This window comes from Macrobrachium nipponense, chromosome 10, assembly GCF_015104395.2.
Source record: "Macrobrachium nipponense isolate FS-2020 chromosome 10, ASM1510439v2, whole genome shotgun sequence".
Classification (NCBI taxonomy): domain Eukaryota; kingdom Metazoa; phylum Arthropoda; class Malacostraca; order Decapoda; family Palaemonidae; genus Macrobrachium; species Macrobrachium nipponense.
The window spans coordinates 96,052,434-96,072,251 of NC_087204.1; the positions used below are offsets into that span (position 1 = coordinate 96,052,434).

A 19,818-nucleotide genomic window follows, 5' to 3' on the forward strand; every position below is an offset into this window, starting at 1 on the left:
CTCCTGTTTAACATCAGTGGTTTTACGCTGACTTCCTTGTCATCTTTTGATGGTTTTTTCACTTTCCTGTGATTAGGTGACACACTACTTTGTTGTGGCTTTGTTTTTCATTTAGCCTAGCGCTTTTGAATAATTTTTGCAGCCAGCTTTTCAAAATATGTCCGATTCTAGTTCATCTGGGGTCAGGTGCTTCCATCAGAAGGGACATTAGATTCAAGAGTATGCCTCAACCTGTGGAAAACTTGGGGGTGACCATTGATATATCATTTTGCCATGTGCAAGAACAATCATCTCCAAATGTTCTGCTCCCAAGTCCCAGATCCCCTGGCTTGTTCAGTGGATGTGATACTGTTGGACTGGTCGGGGCTGGACGCTTATGCCTTCCCTCCTTTTGGGATGATCAGGGAGGTCATCAACAAAGTCAAGTTATCAAAATTTTTATCTGAAATCTGTTGCTCCATTCTGGCTGGAGAAGGAGTGGTTCCCAGACATTCTTCACATGTTGATAGAATCCTTCCTCAAAAGAAGTTGCTGCTTAGATAGCCCTATTTCCATCATTACCATCAAAGGTTGTCTGCTCTGGCCCTAACGGGCTTCAGATTGTCAGGAGCTTCTTCAGAGCTAAGGCTTTTTGTGCAGAGCTGTAGAAACTGTTGCACAATGCAGACGCACTTCTTCTGGCAAGCTGTACCAGGCCAAGTGGAACATCTTCTGAAGATGGTACAAACAAGCTAAAGTCTCTTCTTCTGAGACCTTTTTAAGTCAAATAGAAGACTTCCTTCTTTATTCAAGGTCCATGAGAAAGCTGTCTCCCTCAGCTGTTATGGGATATCGAGCCATGCTCAACCCTTTAAGCACAACAGTGATTTGTCAGACCTAATTCAGAATTTCAAGAGCTCAAAAGTTCCAAAGGACTGTGACTGTGTAGCTTGGAATTTGGATGTTGTCCTGAATTGCCTTTCTGACACTCCTTATGAGCCTCTTCATTCGACTTCATTGAGGAATTTAATGAAGATGTGATTTTTAATAGCCCTAGCGTCTGTGAAGCATGTGAGCAAAATTCACACTATAGACAAAAGAGTGGGATTTGCTCAGGGAGATGCAATCTGTTCTGTGGCTCTTCAATTTTTCACTAAGGACAAGAATCCATCGGATCCCTGGCCTCGCTCTTTCGTCCTGAAGAACCTTATGGACACTCGGACCTGAAGAGGAGGAGAGACTTCTCTACCCTGTAAGAGCTTTAAGGTATTACCTTCACAGAACAGAGGAAATAAAAGAACCTTCATCACATCTGTGGTGTTCGGTTAAGAATCTATCTCGCCCCTTGTCAAAGAATGCTCTTTCTTACTTTTTTGGATCTGTGATAATTGAGGCCCACTCTCAAGTCTAAGAAGAATCTTTTCTGCTTTTCAAAGTGAAAGCACACAAAGTGGGAGTTGTTGCCACTTCACTTGCTTTTTGCCATAACCTCTTTGATGTCTATCCTGTTTTCAGCATACTGGAGATCAAAGTCAGTATTTGCAACTCATTACTTGAAGGAAGTAGAGATAGTGTTTGAAAATTGTAGTACTCTCAGATCTTCACCTGTTGCTGGCATAGTATTGGGAGAGGCAACATAGGGGGTTATCTGTCCCTCTTAATTTTTTGCTATGTATCAAGATTCTTTGAGTCCTTGGGAAGTGTGGGAGTACTTGGTACCTGGAGTGCCCTTCTGTCATTTTTTAGCATAGTGCGTATTGGTTTGTATAACTTGGTGTAGGTGACTTGTTATTGTTGGTTGCTTTTTCATTTGGTTTTTGCCAAGGACAAGGGCATTATTAATTTGTGGTTCCTTGTTTAGTCAGTGGTAGAGCCCATGACTTCAAGGAACATCCCACTACTGTAGAGGCAACCCATGTTCTTGCTACCATTCTCTCTACTAAGTAAGACGAGCACTAACCAGAGGTTGTACGTACTTACCTGCAGCAGCTCACTTACAAGGTAAGGTATGACAAGCATATGTTCTTTGCTATGACACATTGCCTTTTTGAGAATTCCTTATATTTTCATGAGGCATTATCTCCACATCCCTCCACCTTTCAATATGTAATCAGCTATATAATTGCTTGGTAAGACACTTGAATAAAAATTTATTTTTATAATAAAAGCAAGTCTTATTTAATACTTACCAAGCAGTTATATAATTGGAGCCCTGTCACCTACACTGGCAATGGCAAAATTTTGAATTTTGCTCTGCTGCCATAGGGAACCTACAGTTGTATAATTGCTTGGTAAGTATTAAATAAAACTTGCTTTTATTATAAAAATACTTTTTTATGTGAATATTATTATGTACATTTTTGTTGTGGATGATGTACATTCAGTGTTTCTTTTTCAGAGGTAAACAATATGAGTAGTGAAGGGATCACAGCCCTGGTCCTTGGGGCTACTGGTGAGGTGGGAAAGTCTCTTGTGCAGGAATTACTTAAGAATGCAGCATTTTCCAGAATCATTGTTGTTGGCAGACGGAAATTAGACCTTGAAGATGAAAAAGTGGAAAACAGGATCGTAGATTTTGAAAAACTTGATGAACACAAGGAAGCATTTCAGGATGCTCAGGTAATTTTGATTTTTAACTACTTAAGTTCAAGAACAGGAAGAAAACCTGAAAAAATCAAATTGGACTACCATATTATGTACTGATTTATCCATATATAATTCTGAACTGATTTATTATTCAACATTTATTTATGGTTTGTTTTCCCATATACCACACGAAATTAGCAACATACTTTAAAGAATACATACTAATAGTATTGGTACAGTGGTACCTCGACATACGAAATTAATCCGTTCCGAGGCAGCCTTCGTAACCTGAGCTTTTCGTATCTTGAACCGCATTTTACATGTAAATTGCCTAATTCGTTCCAAGCCCTACAAAAACACCCCAGTAAATTTTATAATAAAGCTAAATTGAGCAATAAACAATGAAATACAACAATTTGGACCATTCAGTACTTAACTTGATACGTAGTACTAATATGCACCTGTAAATAAAGTGTATTAGTGTACATGGTATACAAGAAATACTGTACGTACGTATGTAGTAAAATGTGGAACCTTACCTTTCGAGTGAGGTTATCTCCGAAAGTGGCGACGAGGAGGAGGACAAACGGCAGAATATTTGTTACGTAGTACATACACTTATCTTAACGAAACACATTAAAAATGTCAGGATACATAAACTAAACTTTACAAAACACATTAACAAAATCGTAACCCTTACTTTACAAAAAACTTAAAATTAAATTTTTTATTTTTTTATTTTTTATTTTTACATTTTTTAAAATTTTTATACTTTACATTTTTACAAAATCAATTTCTTCGCCACCGAATGGATGCCAGTCCGTTTACGGAATTTATCAAGCCACCCCCGAGAAGCCTTGAAGTCTGGGGTTGCCATCGATGTCCCTTCTCCTCCGTGGTCTTTGGCCTGGGCAATCAAATCGCCGAAAATAGCGCTGGCCTTCTGGCAGATTGCTGTCTCGGTTATCGTATCGCCAGCGATTTCTTTGTCCTCAATCCATAGAAGAAGCAGCCTCTCCATCTCATCATGCACGTGGCTCCTCTTGTCGACGGATTTCAGCCATATTCCTTAGCGATCACGCTCAACTGCATGCCAGCTTCATACTTTTTTATTATCTCCATTTTTGTCTGCATAGAAAGCATCCTCTTCTTTCCGTGAACTTCAGCAACTTTCTTGGGACCCATGACTATACTGTACATAATTAAGTTATGTAGTATACTAATTAAGTTCTCACACAGCATGATGAAGTAGTACAACAAAATCGCTAGCATGAATTTACGTTAACAAACTAAATCGTATATGTGAACGAACAAATTCCACGTGCGTACGATAACGCTGGTGCGAAGCAATGGCTGAAGAAGAACGCCTTTACGTAGAGCACGATGGGAGAGATGGTGACCAATAGGAGAGCAGGATCTTATGGCGGTAACTAGCATCAGGAACCAATGGGAGAGCGGGAGGATGGTGGCGAGTCTACCTCAGTTTGGCGGCGGCTGCGAGTTTTTTTAAAATTATTATCGGTGGTCCCCGGGTGAATCTCGGACTTTACAGCAACAACCTTTCGTATCATGAACTATTTTTGTATGTAGAGCCAAAAAAATCTTCATATTTGCTTTCGTAACTCGAATTTTTCGTAAGTTGAGCCTTTCGTATGTCGAGGTACCACTGTAGTAAATATATTGAATTTTTTTATTTTTTTTTTTGTCTTTACATACTATACTAATGTTGATTATGTATATTCGTACAGTATAACAGCAGACTACAAGACAGTACACTGTATAAATACATTTATCATTACATACAGGTTTTACAGTTCATAGTATGGAGGAGTTATGAAGTTCCATTTGACAACGTCTGTGAGAGAGAGAGAGAGAGAGAGAGAGAGAGAGAGAGAGAGAGAGAGAGAGAGAGAGAGAGAGAGAGAGGGTGTAATTGCTGTGTGGATAGTTAATGACTGAATTGGTTGTTGGTAGGTTCTGGGCTGTCTGCTGGTCCTGTTGATTGTTAGAGTTCTGTGTTTTGAGTGTTTTTGAGTCTAGTCTTTAGTCAGAACTGGTGATGTTCAGTAGTGTCGGCAGCGGTCTGTGAAGGATTTGAAGTCTGTTAAGTTTTTGTGTGATTGATTTGTTGTTTGCTTGTTGTTGAGTTAATGTATTTTTGCTTTGGAGTTGTTGTGCCTGTGCTGTTGTCTTTGTTGTTATTTTTTGGTGTAGTTAGTGGGTGTGTATGTTGCCTTTTGTGCTGTTTTTTTTGTGTTGGTTGTGTTGTTTGTGCAGTGGTCTTGGGTTGTGATTGTCCTTTTTTGTTGTTGTGTTGTTTGCTGTGTTGTTTTGTGGTTGTGTTCCTTGGTTGTTGTTGTTGAGTTGTTATTGAGTTGTGGTTGTTCTTTGGTGGTTGTTGGGTTGTGGTTCTTGGTTGTTGTTGTTGGTGGTGGTGGTGTTTATATCTCTGTGACCTCGACAGCGGACAGCACATGATAGCCCTGAGTAACTGGATTGATTGGTAAGTTCATGTGTTTTGTTTGTTCATACACGAAACAAACCTTCGGTCTTAACATTAGGATTTACTAGCGCCAAGCTGGAAACCGGTAGAATTAAAATTACACTTGTGAGATCCAGGGACTACAGTAATGGCATCTATACCAGGCCACGGGGCATGTATACCCAGAATGCCCACGGCTACCTGTGACCCATCAGTTATTTTCCTACCGCCTTTAAGATAAGACGTTGTTACTGTCTATCTCATTTAAAGCCGGTTTTTCAGTTTGCCCGTTCTTTATCCATTCATTTTTTTATTTTTCATTCCTTTTCTTTCTCCAAGTGTGATCAGTGTGTGGTTAAGAGTGTATACGTGGTATGATGGAGAATTTTGCCTCACATCGGGATCGTCTACCGCTTCGAAGAGGAGACAAAGGAAATGCCCAGGAGTCAGTGGCTTTCCATATTCTAGGTTCCTAACTTCGGTGTCGACGGATCCTCATCCAACGTGTAGTAGGTGCAGGGAAAACGTATGTACGGTTACTAATCCGTGTTCTGTTTGTCGCGGTTGGTTGGTGGAACAGTGGAAGAAGTTCTATGGGAAAGCCAATACAGTAATACTTTGGTTACGCAACCGATTAGTATACGAATTTTTTTTAACTTACGAAGTGACGACCTCATTCTGGAATACGAATTTCGCTTGGATACGAATGCGCGAATTTCCATCATGGGAGGCCGCCTGATTTGTTTACATCGGATGAGCGTGGGATCTGCGAAACGCATTTTTTTCGGCCAAAACTTAACGCCTGCTTTGTTTACATCGGATGAGCGTGGATCTGCGAACGCATTTTTTTTCGGCCAAAAAAAAAAACTAACGAGGGTCACGTGACTTCCTCCTACGCATCCCTTGACCCTTGTTTTTAAACCATAACTCTTTCAATATCTCGCTGGCGGTAAGATTGAACGTATCTGTCCGTGATACGCTCTCAAATTTGCTTAGTGGATTTGCGACCGTGTTGTGTTTCCGTAATAGTGCTTATTACATTACTATTACCCAAATACTAAAGACCAATGGCAAATCCCAAGTAGGACGAAGGCAAGCAGCAAGAAGGAAAGCATAAGAAGAAGGAGATGATTACAGTCGAAATGGAGAAGGAAATTATCCAAATGCATGATAAAGGCGAGTGCGTGAAAGACATTGCAGCATTCTTCAAGCGGTCGCAATCAACGATCTGCACTATTTTGTTTTGAAGAAAAAGGAAGAAATTAAAGCCAGTAAAGCATCAAAGGTGTCACAGTATTGACGAACAACGGCCGTATATTCTCGACGATGTAGAAAATTTGCTCATAGAAAATATTTTTTTCAAAATTGTGAAACAACATAGTGTTGCGTAAGCGTAAAATTAGTGATGTACGTGAAGGTGCTCTCTAGAGAAAGAACCAGAAAGTCTTCCAGAAGTGTTCACGGAGGGGGATTTCCCCCCCAAGCCCTAACCCTCTCCTCCTCACCCTTCCCCTCCTCCCGTCTCCGTCAAGCCAGCAGCCACACTCGCCAAAGGTAAACAAGTTCAGGTTTTACTGTGCATGCATATTAAATCTAGTGTTTATATTTAATTTCATTCTTCAAATTTTATAATTTTATGTAATTCCTACACGAATTTTTTCAACCTTAGTGGAACAAAAATAAATGGAAAAATAATGAATTGAAATGGTTATTCATGTCGGGTGGAACGCATTATTTGCTTTTTATAACATTCTTATGGGAAAATCCATTTGGGTTACGAATTTTTTTTAGGTTACGAAAGCAGGTTCTGGAACGGATTAAATCGTAACCCAAGGTATTCCGTACAAAAGGAAGGGGTGACACCATCTTTGGATGACCAAACCTTACCGGCTTCTTTTGTATCGGTTAATAAACCAGGCTGCTCCATATGTTTCTCCACCTGCTTTTGAATTGTCTCATACCCCTTCGGTTTCTCCTAGCGGTTTCTGTATCGAAACGTCAGAGGGGCCTTGGGTAATTTATGAATAATTTGCACTCTCCTTGTTCCCAGCAAGTAGAGGGGGAGATCCGCCATCTTTGTTCCAGGCTCCTGCTACTCAAGCACATAGGTTAGATGGTACGTGGTCAGCGCTAGGCCTACCAGGCGTACCAACCTTGGATGGTCTGCTTGCGCATTATATGACGTCACGGTTCCAGCAGGGTCCGGCAGCGCTGAATGTTCCTCATCCCCCGGGCTTGCATTTATGGGAATTAATGCCGCGGCTTCACCATCCCACTCAGTATTTACAGCGATGCAGAACGTGGGAGGTAGTTTGGCAGCAAACGTGCGGTTGTTTTTTCCAGCAGAAACTCTCAGTCTCCCTCCCCTACGGAGAGGATGACGTCACAACATACGTCACCACTCTGAGATGGCAGGCGTGATGACGTCACAGACCGATTCTCGGCCTTTTTTCGCTTTTTTGCACCCAGACGCTAATAACGCCTTCTGACCCGTCCTCCAAATGCAAACTGTAATGCCAGAAATTACAGGATATAGAGGAGAGAATGAATAACAAGAGAGACAAACAGAAAAAGTGTGATTCGCCCTTCTTCGTCTTCTTCCTCTAGTTCGGCGTCATCGCTAAGCTCCCCGAGATAAACGTCACGGCGAGCGCCAGTCAAAAAGCGGTTGGAGGAGGATTCGGGAGTCCTGGCTGGATCCTCGGGCCAAGAGGAGAAGAATCAATTCTTCCTCTTCTTCGGACCAAGACTGTCATTTCCAAGTCAGCAAGAAGGTCGGAAAATCAGTGGCTATTAAGCACAGGTTGGCAGACGAAAGCCGTTCGCAAGAGTCCGAACAAGCGAGAGAGGTGACGGCCGGCGAGCTAGCAGCCGAGGCGGAGTTGCCAGTTCGGATCGCAAAACTGCGATACCTCTGGTAAAATCGACGTTGGCGGCGAAAGGTGCAGCAGAGGGATGGAAGGCAGCTACCAGTTTCGCCGTAAGGCCGTTCAAAATACGTATGAAGGACGATAAGGCTCCTATTAAAGTACGAAAAATAGAGAGTTGGCAACCTCGGCGGATACGTTCGTGGAAGGCAGTGTCCGTCTGGATAGAAGGTCGAGGCCGGGCTCGCCGACGCTCGAAAACGATGCCAATGCTAATAGAGACGAACTTACCTCTGCCTTAAGGGAGCCTTCATCTTGGAGATCTAGACGAGATTCTCGCTCTAGATCCGTGTGAGCAGAGAAAGAGTGAGACGTTCTCGTTCCCACCCTGCTGACTATCCAGGATCGAGCCAACAGCGGCAGCAAAGATCAAAGAGACCGCGGCCGTAGGGGTGCAGGCGGCCGTGGAAGTTCCGGGCCGTCTGTCAGAAGATAGAGGCGAGACAACATCCCTCGTGACGGAGAGTGGTACACTAGAGCCGGAGGAAGGAGAACAAGCCAAGAGTTTCTCCCGGCCTCGTATGCAGAGGTATTGATTTGATTCGTCAATTCAATAGCCTTTCGGAGAAAGACAGAAACACCGGCCAGTATGCTTCCTCTGGAATTGACATGGCGTTTGGACTAAAGAGGGATACCAAGGTGTCCGTATGAATTGCCTTGTTCGAGTCATGCGGAATCGGTCTTGCAACACGTAAACGCAAAGATTGCAGGGAGGGATAATTCCTTAAGATCTAATAGATCATTAAATTTATTACCCCCTCCAATGATAAGCAAAGGAAATATTATACGACACGAAGGTCCCTTTGCTGTCTAGAACCAAATGAACCCTAATGTTGTAAGGTTAAGGCCTGGATTAACCTTGGATCAGGTTTTAAAATGGAGTGCCCTTCGATGACGTACCAAGAGGCCTGCTACGTTAGAAGCAACAGCTTCTTCTGTCTTCAGGACTGCTTCCTGGTTAGACCTTTGGTCAAACAGCAGTGGCGAAAATTGCATCCTCGGAAGCACAAGGAAAAAAGTAGTGGATGAACCATTGTTCATTAGATTACTACAGTCAGGGTCCAAGGCGATTGCGTACCTGACAAACGTAAGTGCCAATGTTTTGGGCAAATATCCTGCTAATGAGGAGAGATGCAGCATTGGCTAGACTAAGCCGCAAATGTGGATTTGGATTCCCTGTTAGCAATGAGGAATGGGGATATCTTGGAATCGCAACTACTGTTGCCAGAGGTCATACTGGAAGAGGCGATAGATAGAAGAAGGATGGACACTAAACGATAGGTTGTGCAACAGGCAGTTAGGAAAACAAACGTCTAACAGTCAAAACTACTCCTTTGGAGGGAAGACAACAGCAGATGTCTCGAAAGAAGACAGTGAGACATAGCATCCCAAAATAATAGAGTCACAAGACCCTCTTCCCCAAAGAGGATAACTCATCGGCCCTTTCACAATAGAAACAAACAGAGGAAGGGGCAATAGGGGAAGAGGGAGAGGCTCAAGAGATAGGATGGGCGCCTCCATACACTCGGCCACACCAGTGGGGGGTTTGCCCTGGCAAATCACTGGAAGGTGTGGCAGGAACTAGGGGCAGAGCAGTGGGTGGTGGATGTTCTCAGGATCGGGTATTTGATTCCGTTCGAGGTAACCCGCCCCTGACAGATCAACCATTACCCCACGTCACTTATGCCACAAATCTCAGAAGGCCCACTATTCTGCAGGACGAAGTTGAAGAAGATGATGGAAAAAAATGGAGCTGTGCAACAAGTATGCAGTCCACAAAAGGCTTCTACAGCAGGATTTCCTGGTACCCAAAGCAAACGGGGAGTGGAGGACAGTAATAGACCTATGTCAACGCTGAATCTGTTTATAAGGAAACCAGTTTCAAGATGGAAACTCCGAAAACGGTTCTACAAGCAGTCCCAGAATCGGAGACTTTATGCTGACAGTCGATACTAAAGGAACGCATACTTTCAGATACCAGTCCATCAGTCTTCAAGGAAATTTCTCCGCTTCAGTCTTTGCAGGGTAAAGCTTTCGAATTCAAGGTCCTGTGCTTCGGATTGACAACGCTCCTCAAGTTTTTACAAGAGTGTTCACCTCGTGTCGGCGTGGGGCGCATGCTCAGGGATCAGGGACATAATAAAGATATCTGACGATTGGCTGTGATAGCAAAGTCCAGGGAGAAATTACTCAGGGACAGGGCGGCCCTCCTGCAGCTTTGTCACAGACCTAGGTATTGTGGTGAATCAGCAGAAGTCGCAGCTGGATCCAAGTCAACGTTTGGAATATCTGGTGAATGGTGATAGACACAATATGGAGGAGTAATTTTAGTTTATATTTGACAACATTCTCAAAGGTTGTGTGAGAGAGAGAGATAGAGAGATTGGTGGAAGAATGAATGGGAGTGGTTAGATTGGCGGTCGGAAGCATGTCTGTTGTGGCGCTCTGTAGGTAGTCAATGGAAGTCTGTTACGAGAGTTTGTAAACAGTGAGGCGTCTGGTCAAGTCAGTGTTGGTTTTGGCAGCAGTTTTTCCTTTGGTGTGTCGTTGTTTGGGTGTTATTTGATAGATTTGGGGTTGTGAAGTTGTTGTGCGTGTGTCTGTCTGGTTGTGGGTGAGTTAAGAAGGTTGGTGGTGCATTTTCGGTGTCTGTTAGTGGTGGTTGGGGCAGGGTTGGTTTTGGCGGGTTGTTTGTTACTGCTGTAAGTCGTGTGGTGTCGTGTTTTTTCAGGCGGTTGGTGGTGTTCATCTGCATTTAGTCGTTGGGTTATTGAAGTTTTTGTGGGGTGTGGGTGTGGTGGGTTGATTTGTGTTTGGTTGTCGGCGGTGGTTGTGTGTTGGCTACCCTCTAGCCTATATCCAGTGACGACAGCACAGCCTAGTCCTAGGTATCAGAAGCCAGCGGTGAGTACCTGTTTTGTGTTTTTTGTTCGGTATGTAGGTATTGGGGCAATTGTCCTGCTGTGTTTTTTTTAGTGTTAAGTGGAAAGTGTGATTGAGGGTGGGTTTGATAGCCAGACAGGTTAATTTGTTCATGAAACTTACCTGTCAGATATATATATAGCTGTATTCTCCGACGTCCGACAGAATTTCAAAACTCCAGCACACGCAGTGGGCGGCCAGGTGGTTAGTACCCATTCCCGCCGCTGGGAGGCGGATATCAGGAATCATTCCCATTTTCTATTCAGATTTTTCTCTGTCGCCGGTCGGTAAACAACTGTTACAGACCTCCGCCTAGGATTTTGAAAACTTCTTGTGCTAACTTGAGTATTTCTGATTGACTTTTGGTTTTGATTTGGCTTGTTGGCTTGGCATACGTGATAGTGGATTTGTTTTGTTTTGAATTTGGCTTTGACTTTTCTTTGATTACGATGTCTGGATCTAGCGCTGCTAGCTTCAGGGTGTGTAAGGTGCATGAATGTAAGGTGAGGTTGCCGAAAGCTTCGGTAGACCTCATTCAGTGTGCTCGAAATGTCGTGTCATGTATGTATATGGAATGATAGATGCATCGAGTGTGAGCAATTGACTGAAATTGAATGGAAGGCATATGATTCTTACGTGAAAAAGCTTGAGCGTGATAGAATCAGGAGGTCTTCCTCTAGGAGCGCTTCTGTGAGTAGAAGTCAAGGTAGAATTGTATCTCCATTAAATCCTCCTGTAGATGTAATTCAACCAGATCCTGTTGTATTGCCTCCGAACAATCAGGAAGTGTCGGAGAAGGAAGGAAGCGGTATTAGTTACGATCATGGAGTCGATTCGTGCCTTAGAATCTAAAGTGATTGCTCTACAGTCAAATGTGAATTGTTGATAAAAGTGTTATGCATCTAGTGTAGTGGAAGGGGTGTCAGATCTTCCCATAATGCCTCTAGCCTAGGCCCCTGCCGGACTCCCAGGCCTTAGGGAGAGGGCAAGCCGAAAGCCGAAGGAGGGTTACGGGATCTGATGACCTGGTCTGACGTCCCTTCGGCAGAAACTGAGGACGAATCTCAGGCTGCCGGTGTTCGTGCACGGGCACGAATACTTAAAGAGTGCTTCTCTTCTTCCGAGACCTTCCTCTCCTCGCCGAGGTTGGGACGCTCGGAAGACCTCTCAAGGGGAGAGCGGCAGGGGCGCAAGTTGTCGCACAAGCGGCCGTCGCTCTTGTCGCCCTCTTAGAGAGGTTTCAGAGAAGAGGACGCTTCACGTCCTTCTGATCGTTATGTAGATTCGTCACCTGAAGATTTTGAAGCTTTTCCGCCACAGAAAAGGAACAAGGCTTCATCAGGGGAGGACTCTTTCGAGCGTCCAAGTCGCTCTAAGCTTGTTCCTGAGTTGAAGGAAAGGGCATCCCCTCGCCCATCTTCCTCGCACAGGATGAGTCCTTCTCCTGATCGAGAACTTTCCCCTTCAAGGAAAATGCTTTTGGGAAATGCAGAGACAGTTAGCCTCCTTTTTTTGTTTTTGAGAGAAAGGAGGCAGAAACTAGTCATAGAAGGAAGGATAGGTGGCTGCCTATTAAGAGAACTAGGCAGTCCCCTGCTCCTACTCCGCGTTTTTCGGCCTTTGAGTCTACTTCTAGTAGCCGACGCATTAGAGAACGTGATTATGTTCCTCATGAAAGTGGGCGTCTAGGAGAGACGAATTTGACAGAGACGTGAGTTGTCGCACAAGCGGCCAGCGTCTTTTGTCAAAAGGCCGAGAACGCTCAAGAATCAAGATCGGAACGTCAAGCTTTGCATGTTGATGATCACGCTCGGCGTCTTGAACAACGAAGCGCTTACCAGACTCGAGAAGACGCTTTTCAAAGACGCGCGGATCGCTCGCCAAGACGCTCAACTGACGCTGTTCAGGACGCACGGCGTCCTACACATCAGGACGTTCAGCAAGACGCTCAAGCGGACGCTGTACAGGACGCACGGGCTGTCACATCATGACGCTCTTCAGGACGCACGGCGTTCTTCATATCAGGACGTTCTGCAGGACGTTTCTCAGAACGCACGGCACCTTGCATATCGGGACGCTTTCAAGGATGTTTCTCAGGTTAAAGTGTCGAAGTCATCGCGATCTTTGAAAGGCGCTGATGACCAAGAGAAGGATTCGTCTAGTGATCGCTGCCCTACTGATGATGACGAACCAAATGCGTCAGCGTCTTCAAACTATAAGACGTTGACGGATTTACTTAACGAAATTATTCCCAGATAATTTTCAAGCGCCAAGTCTTGCTCTCCACCTTCACAATTTGCTTCATCGAAGGCCAGGAAGGCCCCTGGCTTCGTTAAGATGGCCACTTCGCTCTCCGCGAAGAGGAGCGTTTAAGAGAGTCCAGGATTGGATGGATTCAAGGAAGGTTAAAGGGAAGACTTCGTTTGCACTTCCTCCTCTAGACTGAAAGGGAGAGCCGGGATCTGGTACGAGACAGGAGAAGAAGCAGGATTGAAGGCACCGTCCCTCTTCTCAAGAGATTTCGCCAATTTGGTGGACGCTCCAAGGAGATCTTATTTGTCATCGGCTAAGGTTTCCTGGACAATGACGGAGACGGATCATCACCTCAAGGGGTTATATAAGACGCTAGAGGTGTTTAACTTTTTAGATTGGTGCCTCGGGGCGCTGGATGTACAATCGAGGAGTCAAGACTCAATTTCGCTAGAAGAGCTTTCGAGTGTACTAGCTTGTATGGATAGAGCAGTAAGGGATGGCTCTGATGAGTTAGCATCTCATTTTGCTACAGGTCTGCTTAAAAAGAGAGCTCTCTATTGTAGCTTTACGGCGAAAGCAGTTTCTCCCGCTCAGAAGGCGGAGTTATTATTCGCCCCCTTCTCTACGCATTTGTTTCCGCAGTCCATGATTAAGGATCTGTCGGTAAATTTGCAAGAAAAAGCAACAAGGGACCTCTTGACTCAATCTTCAAGACGACCTACTCCTCAGGCTTCTACTTCAACAGCTCCAGCACCCAAGAAGAAATTTAAGCCCTTTCGTGGAGCACCTTCCTCTAGAGGTTCCTCGAGAGGAAGGGGGTCCTTCAGAGGTAAGATCTCTTCTACCAAGAAGGGAAAAGATTGACATTTCTGCCCTTCAGGCACCTGTAGGTGCGAGACTCACCTTATTTGCTCAGGCATGGAGGACGATAGGGGCGGACACCTGGACCCTAGATGTGATAGAGAGAGGATACAAGATCCCTTTCCTCTCTACGCCTCCTTTGAGCACGAAGCCGATAGACCTGTCGCCCGCATACCAGTCGAGAAGCAACAGATCTTACTCGACCTTCTAGATCAAATGTTGGAAAAGAAGGCAGTAGAGGAAGTTCTGATGCTGGATTCCCCAGGCTTCTACAACAGGTTATTCCTGGTTCCGAAGCAGTCTGGGGGATGGAGACCTGTCCTAGACGTCAGCAGACTGAACGTTTTTGTAAAGAAAGAAAAATTCAGGATGGAAACTTCTCAGTCTGTGCTAGGAGCCTTGAGACCAGGGGATTGGATGGTGTCATTGACCTTCAAGACGCTTATTTCCACGTCCCGATCCATCCCCAATCAAGGAAGTTCCTGAGGTTCGTCTTAAAGGACAGGTCTTCCAGTTCAGGGCTCTGTGCTTCGGGTCTGAGTACGGCGCCGATGGTTTTTTACTTTCCTCATGCGGAATGTGGCGAAATGGCTTCACCTATCGAAAAATAAGAGTCTCGCTCTGCCTGGACGACTGGCTAATCAAGTCGCCTTCGAAGTCAAGGTGCCTGGAGGACCTTCAGACGACATTACAGCTGACAAAGGCCCTGGGCCTTATAGTAAATTACGAAAAGTCCCATCTGATCCCCACGCAGTCCATCGTGTATCTGGGGATTCAGATGGATTCAGCGGCTTTTCAAGCTTTTCCATCAAAGGAACGTCAGCAGAGATGCTTAGAGAAAGTGTTAGCCTTCTTAGGGAAAGAAACATGCTCGGCGAAGGAATGGATGAGTCTGCTGGGAACCATTTCTTCGCTGGAGAAGTTTGTTTCCCTGGGGGAGGTTGCACCTCAGGCCACTCCAGTTTTTTATGGCAGAAACTGGAAACAGACAAGAATCTAGACTCGACTTTGATTATATCAAAAACGGTCAAGGATCATCTGAAGTGGTGGCAAGATCCGACCAAACTCTCGGAAGGGATGTCCCTCAAGCTTTTGAGCCCCGACCTAGTGTTGTTCTCAGACGCCTCCATGGTGGGCTGGGGAGCAACACTAGGAAAGGAGGAAGTGTCAGGCCTCTGGAGAGGGGAACAGAGGTCCTGGCACATAAACTTAAAAGAATTGGAGGCTATTCGGTTGGCCCTTCAGTTCTTCGAAGAACGATTGGTGAGCCGAGTTGTCCAGATCAACTCGACAACATTACGGCTCTCGCTTACACTAAAAATAAGCAGGGGGGGACACACTCTCGGTCACTGTCGTGATAGCGAGAGACATCCTTCTATGGCGAAGGCTCGAAACATAGTGATCCTGACAAGGTTCATTTCAGGAATTCAAAATGTGCGAGCGATCTTTTAAGCCGTCGACATCAGATGCTTCCCACAGAATGGACCCTACATCTAGAAGTCTGTCAAGAGCTATGGAAGTTGTGGGGACGCCCGCTAGTCGACCTCTTCGCAACCTCGGAAACGAAGAGGCTTCCGATTTATTGCTCTCCAGTACTCGACCCGGAAGCAATAGCGGTAGATGCCATCCTATGGGACTGGACGGGGATGGATGTGTACGCCTTTCCCCGTTCAAACTCTTAGGAGAGGTAACAAGGAAGTTTGCGGCGTCGCCAGGAGCGAGAATGACTCTGATCGCCCCTTTTGGCCCTCAAGCGATTGGTTCACGGAGGTCATGTCTCTTCTGGTAGACTTCCCGAGAACCCTGCCAGAGAGAGTCGATCTTCTCAAACAGCCCCACTTCGAGAGGTACCACGGAAACCTCTCCGCTCTGAGTCTGACTGCGTTCAGACTATCAAGAAGTTGGCCAGAGCGAGAGGTTTTTCAAGATCAGTGGCAGAGGCTATTGCCAGTGCGAGAAGAGCTTCCTCTCGAGCAGTTTTATCAGTCGAAGTGGACTGTCTTCAGGAGATGGTGTAGGAAGAGAGGTATTTTCCTCCTCCACGACCTCTGTGAACCAAATCGCTGAGTTTCTCCTGCATTTGAGAAATGTGGACAAATTAGCAGTGCCCACGATAAAAGGATATAAGAGCATGCTGTCAGCTGTCTTCCGCCACAGAGGATTAGATCTGACAAATGATAAAGATCTTCACGATCTTTTGAGATCGTTTGAGACAACCAAAGTACTACAACCAAAGGTTCCATCATGGAACCTTGATGTAGTTCTAAGATTCTTGATGTCGGCTCCCTTTGAACCTATGCATGCTGCCTCATTGAGAGACACTACTAGAAAGGCGATTTTTCTAACTGCTCTTGCTAAGGCAAAGAGAGTTAGTGAAATTCAAGCAATTAGTAAAGATGTGGTTTTTCAGAGGACACATGCAGTGTGCTCCTTGGATCCTAACTTCTTAGCGAAGAATGAGAACCCATCTAACCCCTGGCCAAAAACCTTGAAATCAAGGGTTAACAGAGTTCATCGGACAAGAGCCAGAGAGAGTCCTGTGCCCTGTCAGGCTCTCAAATTTTACATGCAAAAGACCAAAGATTGTCGGGGTCCTTCGGAGAACTTATGGTGTTCTGTTAAGAGACCCGACTTTCCTATGTCGAAGAATGCACTGGCATTCTTTTTGCGAAACACCATCACGGAGGCCCATGCGTCCGGCTCGGATGGTGATATGAAGCTTTTGAAAATAAAAGCCCATGAAGTGAGAGCGTTTGCGACTTCAATGGCATTTCGAAAGAATATGGCACTTAATGATATCATTAGCGCTACTTTTTGGCGAAGCAACTCTGTGTTTGCTTCACATTACCTTGCGGGATGTGAAGACGGCATATGAGAACTGCGAGTCGCTTGGACCATACATATCCGCAGAAATGGTGTTGGGGGCAGGGAGCAGCACAAATACTACCCTATAGAAAAGGGGATAGGTGTGCTTTTTAATTTTGGTGTTGGTTTCTGGTTGAAGGGTTGGTTGCTTGAGGCGCCTTCCCTTTCTTTAGCCTAGAAGTTATGGACTAACTTCGATAGGTTAGGTCAGGTGGTGGTTTTTTAGCTTCGTTTGCCCTCACAGTATGGTCAATATGGTCCTAGTCACATTGTGGTCACGCCCCCGTTGACAGATCATCTAGAGCGCACAAACTACACAGGTTGGCAACTCTAGTAAAGCAAAAGCAGACTTCGGTGACAGTAATCAAGAAGTCAGCTATGCTAACAGGTAAGGAATCAAGATGTCAATCATCTGCACTTGAGGTGTTTCCTAAATCCTTCTATTCTGTCCCTTCCCACCTCCAATGGTGGATTCAGCATATATATATCTGACAGGTAAGTTTCATGAACAAAATGTTATTGTTATGATACAATAAAGTTGTTCATACTTACCTGGCAGATATATATAATTAAGTACCCACCCACCTCCCCTCAGGGGACAGTGTATGAAAAATCTGAATAGAAAATGGGAATGATTCCTGATATCCGCCTCCCAGCGGCGGGAATGGGTACTAACCACCTGGCCGCCCACTGCGTGTGCCGGGAGTTTGAAATTCTGTCGGACGTCGGAGAATACAGCTATATATATATCTGCCAGGTAAGTATGAACAAACTTTATTGTATCATAACAATAACATGTTTATGTGGGGAGGTTACTTGTGTGATCCCGCCACATTATTTTTTTTTGGCGCCCGAACAGGGATGTTGGTGTGGCAGCTGCAGGACAATTGGTCTAGGCTAGTGTGTATGGAGTGGTGAGAAAGTTTGAGAGGAAGGATGAAGGTGAGTGCAGAGACGTGATGGAGGGCGAAAGGAGAGTGAGGTTGGCGGGGAAGAAGACAATTAGAATGGATAATGAGAGGTAAGGTAGATGAGGAGCTGAAGCGAGTTAGAGGATGAGATGTAAGGAGCAAAATGAAATGAAAGGAAAGGAGCAGAAGAAAGAATGGTAGAAAATGGTGAAAAAATTCTTAGGGATGAGAATGCGCAGGAGATGATGAAGGGGTTTCATGGGAGAGGGAGCTGTAGGGGGTAGGCCTACTAGGTCTTGTGATAGGTCAGAAGTGGTAAAGACAGTGGAAGAGCGAGGGGATGAAACTACGAGTGACGAAGGTGACTTGTTTGTGATAGGTAAAGGAAAGAAGGGAAAGAGACAGGATAAGGATAAACCTGAGGACAAGAATAAGAAGGGGGCTGAGGAAAAGAAGACGATTAAGGGAAAGAAGGTTAGAAGGATGACGGACAGGATGAGACTAGGGCTGAATACATTGGGGAAAGGGCTGAGAGTGAATTTGGATAGCGTGAGTGGAAACAGGTGGGTAGAAAGAAGGTAAGAAGAGCGTAATGAGGAGCATGGATGTTAGTATGGAGGTTGATTCCCCTATATTCGGACGGGGTTAGGAGGGATAGAATGGTAGTAGCGAAAGTGAGAGTGAGCGGGAAGTACGAAGGCTGTATATATGAGAGAGATACTAGATGTGCACAATAACGAGGGAATATGGTATAGGGACATAGGGGATTTTTTTTAAGGAATATGAGAGGTATTGTTAGCAAAAGTGATGGGGATAAAAGTTAAGAGTCTGGGCAAAGAGAGTTGGGTGGCTTTTTTTTTGACGGGATTTTTGTTGAATATGTATGGGTAATGATGAGTGTAGGGAATGTGCTGTAATGAGAGTGTGAAAGCCAGATTGTGGAACAGGCGAAGAGGAGGGAGTAGTGTTTAGATATAGGAGAAAAAACCATGGTTTTGATGATTAGAATGAATGTTGGTGAGTTTTCGTTGCGATGTGGTGTGCAGGTTGGAAACATTGGCCAGGAAAAAAAAAGTTTTGGGGACGAAGGGATAAATGATGTAAAAGAGGTTAGTGAGGAAGTTGTTGGCGACTGTGCCTGAGTGTGTACGAGGGTTTGTAAATCTGAACGTAAGAAAATGCGATGGAGGACGATGAAAGTTGTCGTGGAACGACATTTTGGAAATAGTAGAGGTTATGAGTTTGGAATAGGTGTATGAAAGAGGTAGAAAGTGTTAGTATTAGGACTGAAGTGGCTGATGTTATACCAGAGTTTAAGAGCTATAGGGAGGCAGTTTTGGAAGGGCCAAGGCGAATGGCAGAGCGAGTGGTTGATAGGAGCGTTAGAGCCAGTAACGTAAGTATGGTTAGCCCTAAGAGAGATCGGAGTGCAAGCGTTGGAAGAGTAGGGTCGGTAGTCGTGAACGGAGCAGCAGTGTTACAGATGTGGAAAGCTAGGGCACAGGAAGAATGAATGTCGTGGCGTTGGGAGCTTGCTTCGGGTGTTGGGCAAACAGGGCATTTAGTGAGCGAGTGTAAGAAAGATAGGGATATTAATGTTACAGGTGTGGCAAGTAGGGCATTATAGCAAGTGGATGTCGAGGTACTCGTGTGACTGAGGTTTGCGTAATTGCGGGAAGAATGGGCATTATGCTAGGGATGTGTAAGGAACAGCGGGCAAAATGTGTTAAGTGGTGGAATGGAAGTCATGTGGCGAGTGCGTGTAGGCGAAAGAGGATGAGGTCAGGTTGGGAGTTCGGGAAACTAGGTACAAAGGGGATTCAGTTGGGTGGGTCCTCTGGTGTGCGGTCAGTAAGAGTGATGCATGTGCGTGAAGGATTGTTGCATGAAAAAGGGTTTGGAGGAAGAGCTCATGAATGTATGAGTGTAAAAGTGAGGTGCAAAGGGGTGTGTTTGGTTGCTTTGATGATACTGGGTGCAGTGTCAGTGTTCTTTTTGAGAATGGATGTGACAAGTTGCGGAGTGAGTGTGA

General features: G+C 45.0%; 1 protein-coding gene across 5 annotated transcripts in view; it reads left to right on the forward strand.

Moving 5' to 3' along the window:
• Nucleotides 1-19,818, forward strand: part of LOC135223779 (oxidoreductase HTATIP2-like) — a 50,084-nt gene that overhangs the window by 12,935 nt on the left and 17,331 nt on the right. For all 5 annotated transcript variants that reach the window (XM_064262559.1, XM_064262557.1, XM_064262556.1 and 2 more), the window contains one exon: nt 2,378-2,598. In XM_064262559.1, the coding sequence (XP_064118629.1) occupies nt 2,389-2,598 (210 nt within the window). In that variant the 5' untranslated portion in view covers nt 2,378-2,388. The remainder of the gene's footprint in view (nt 1-2,377; nt 2,599-19,818) is intronic.